The 1622-nt window shown below is 65.2% G+C and overlaps 1 protein-coding gene across 2 annotated transcripts in view; it reads left to right on the top strand.

The window, feature by feature from the left end:
- Positions 1-1622, top strand: part of SPATA20 (spermatogenesis associated 20) — an 8917-nt gene that overhangs the window by 459 nt on the left and 6836 nt on the right. Inside the window, exons 2-5 of one of the 2 annotated variants that reach the window (XM_007465052.1) lie at positions 431-463; positions 971-1150; positions 1263-1327; positions 1511-1619. In XM_007465052.1, coding sequence (XP_007465114.1) covers positions 1026-1150; positions 1263-1327; positions 1511-1619 — 299 coding nt within the window. In that variant the 5' untranslated portion in view covers positions 431-463; positions 971-1025. The remainder of the gene's footprint in view (positions 1-430; positions 464-970; positions 1151-1262; positions 1328-1510; positions 1620-1622) is intronic. The other variant, XM_007465053.1, reaches the window with a different exon arrangement.

The following is a 1622-nucleotide window of genomic DNA, read 5'->3' as shown; positions in this document are numbered from 1 at the left end:
CGCCGGGAGCCGCAGGTACGCGCGGGCAAGGGGGCCGCTCTGGCGCCCTGCGCCTGGGGGGCCCCGGGGCCAGTCTTCCTGGCGCTGGTCCCCTGTGCCTGCCCGGCCACCTCCCCACCCCCGGCCCCGTGCCTACTTCCCCGAGTCCGCTCCCTAGACCTGGCCCAGACAGTAACCCCCTCCTCCCTTCCTCCCCTCCAGCTGCAGGGCTAGCTTGCCCCAGGGACTCTGTTCTGACACCACCTCCTGGAAGCCCTCCTTGAACCTCAGTGCTGGGCCAAGGGTCCTTGTCCAAAAGCACCCTGGGCTGGCCTGTCACAGTCCGTAATGCTGCAGGGGCCTGTCATTACTTAGACCTGCCTTACAGTGCCACTGTCCCAGGCTGAGGCCCCTGAGATCAGGGCCAGTTTCTGATTCTTTGGGGGTCATGGGGTGTCTGGCACAGGACCTGGCCCCCCCAGAAGTGCCCAGTGGGTGGATGTTGAGTGAGGGAGTCCCTGACGCCGAGTTTCTTCTCGTTGCCCCTCACCTGGTCCAGTGCCACACCCAGCAGCCGGCAGCCTCCCTGCCCAGATCACACCCAGGCAGGCATGCCAGAGGGATACCTCCAGCCCAGCCACCCTGGGGTGGGGCCCGGTGAGGGGAAGAGAATGGAGCCGGAAGGACCATTCCACCCACTGTGACTCGCCCTGACCTCACAGTCATCACCATTCCCACCGCCAGGTCTGAGAGGTTGGGGGAGACTAACCTGGCAGGGAGCCTCCAATGAGCCACCTTTCTTCACCCCCGGAAAACACAAGGGGGAGCGCAAAGGCCACCGTCTCCCCCGTGGTTCAGAAAGGTGGGTTGGGCTGGGAACAGGGGGTTCCAGGAGGTGTGCCAGAGGGCAGGGTGGGGTCAGGTGGGCCTCTGGGGGCGGTGTAGGGGGAGGCGGTGGAGACCCCTTGCCTGACCCACCTGCCCACGACAGGGGTGGCTCCTCCCGGGACAAGGACCGAAGCGTGCCGGTCGGTAGTTCAGTGCCCATGTCCGCTGGAGGGAAGGGGAGCCGGACTAACTGCTCTCGGTCCACACCCCAGAAAGTCCCCAACCGCCTGATCAGTGAGAAGTCGCCGTACCTCCTGCAACATGCCTACAACCCTGTGGACTGGTGAGTCCCTCTCCTGATGCCCTCCCAGGGCAGCTGGACCCTCACCTCTCCTACCCCCCACTGCCCACCCCCGCCTGGGCTAGTGAGTGATGCCCCACCCTGCCGGGCCTAGGTACCCCTGGGGGCAGGAAGCCTTCGACAAGGCCAGGAAAGAAAACAAGCCAATCTTCCTTTCAGGTACTGCACCCACCTTCCCTGGGCTGGGCGAGGGGAGTGGTGGTGGATAAGGGAAGGGTCCCCTGGGCCTGGGGGCCTCCCAAGAAACTACAGGCCAGGGCCTCTCTGGCTCAGCTGCGGCCCTTTGGCTGGCCCCCCTCTGACCAGTCACTGGTCCCCCCTGGCCCCGTGACCCCATTCCAGTGGGGTACTCCACCTGCCACTGGTGCCACATGATGGAGGAGGAGTCCTTCCAGAACGAGGAGATTGGCCGCCTGCTCAGTGAGGACTTTGTCAGCGTGAAGGTTGACCGGGA

The sequence above is a fragment of the Lipotes vexillifer genome, unplaced genomic scaffold (assembly GCF_000442215.2).
Source record: "Lipotes vexillifer unplaced genomic scaffold, Lipotes_vexillifer_v1.1 scaffold591, whole genome shotgun sequence".
In the NCBI taxonomy this organism is placed as follows: Eukaryota; Metazoa; Chordata; class Mammalia; order Artiodactyla; family Lipotidae; genus Lipotes; species Lipotes vexillifer.
The sequence above is the reverse complement of the archived record's forward strand: the minus strand, read 5'-3'. Positions and strand labels throughout refer to the sequence as shown.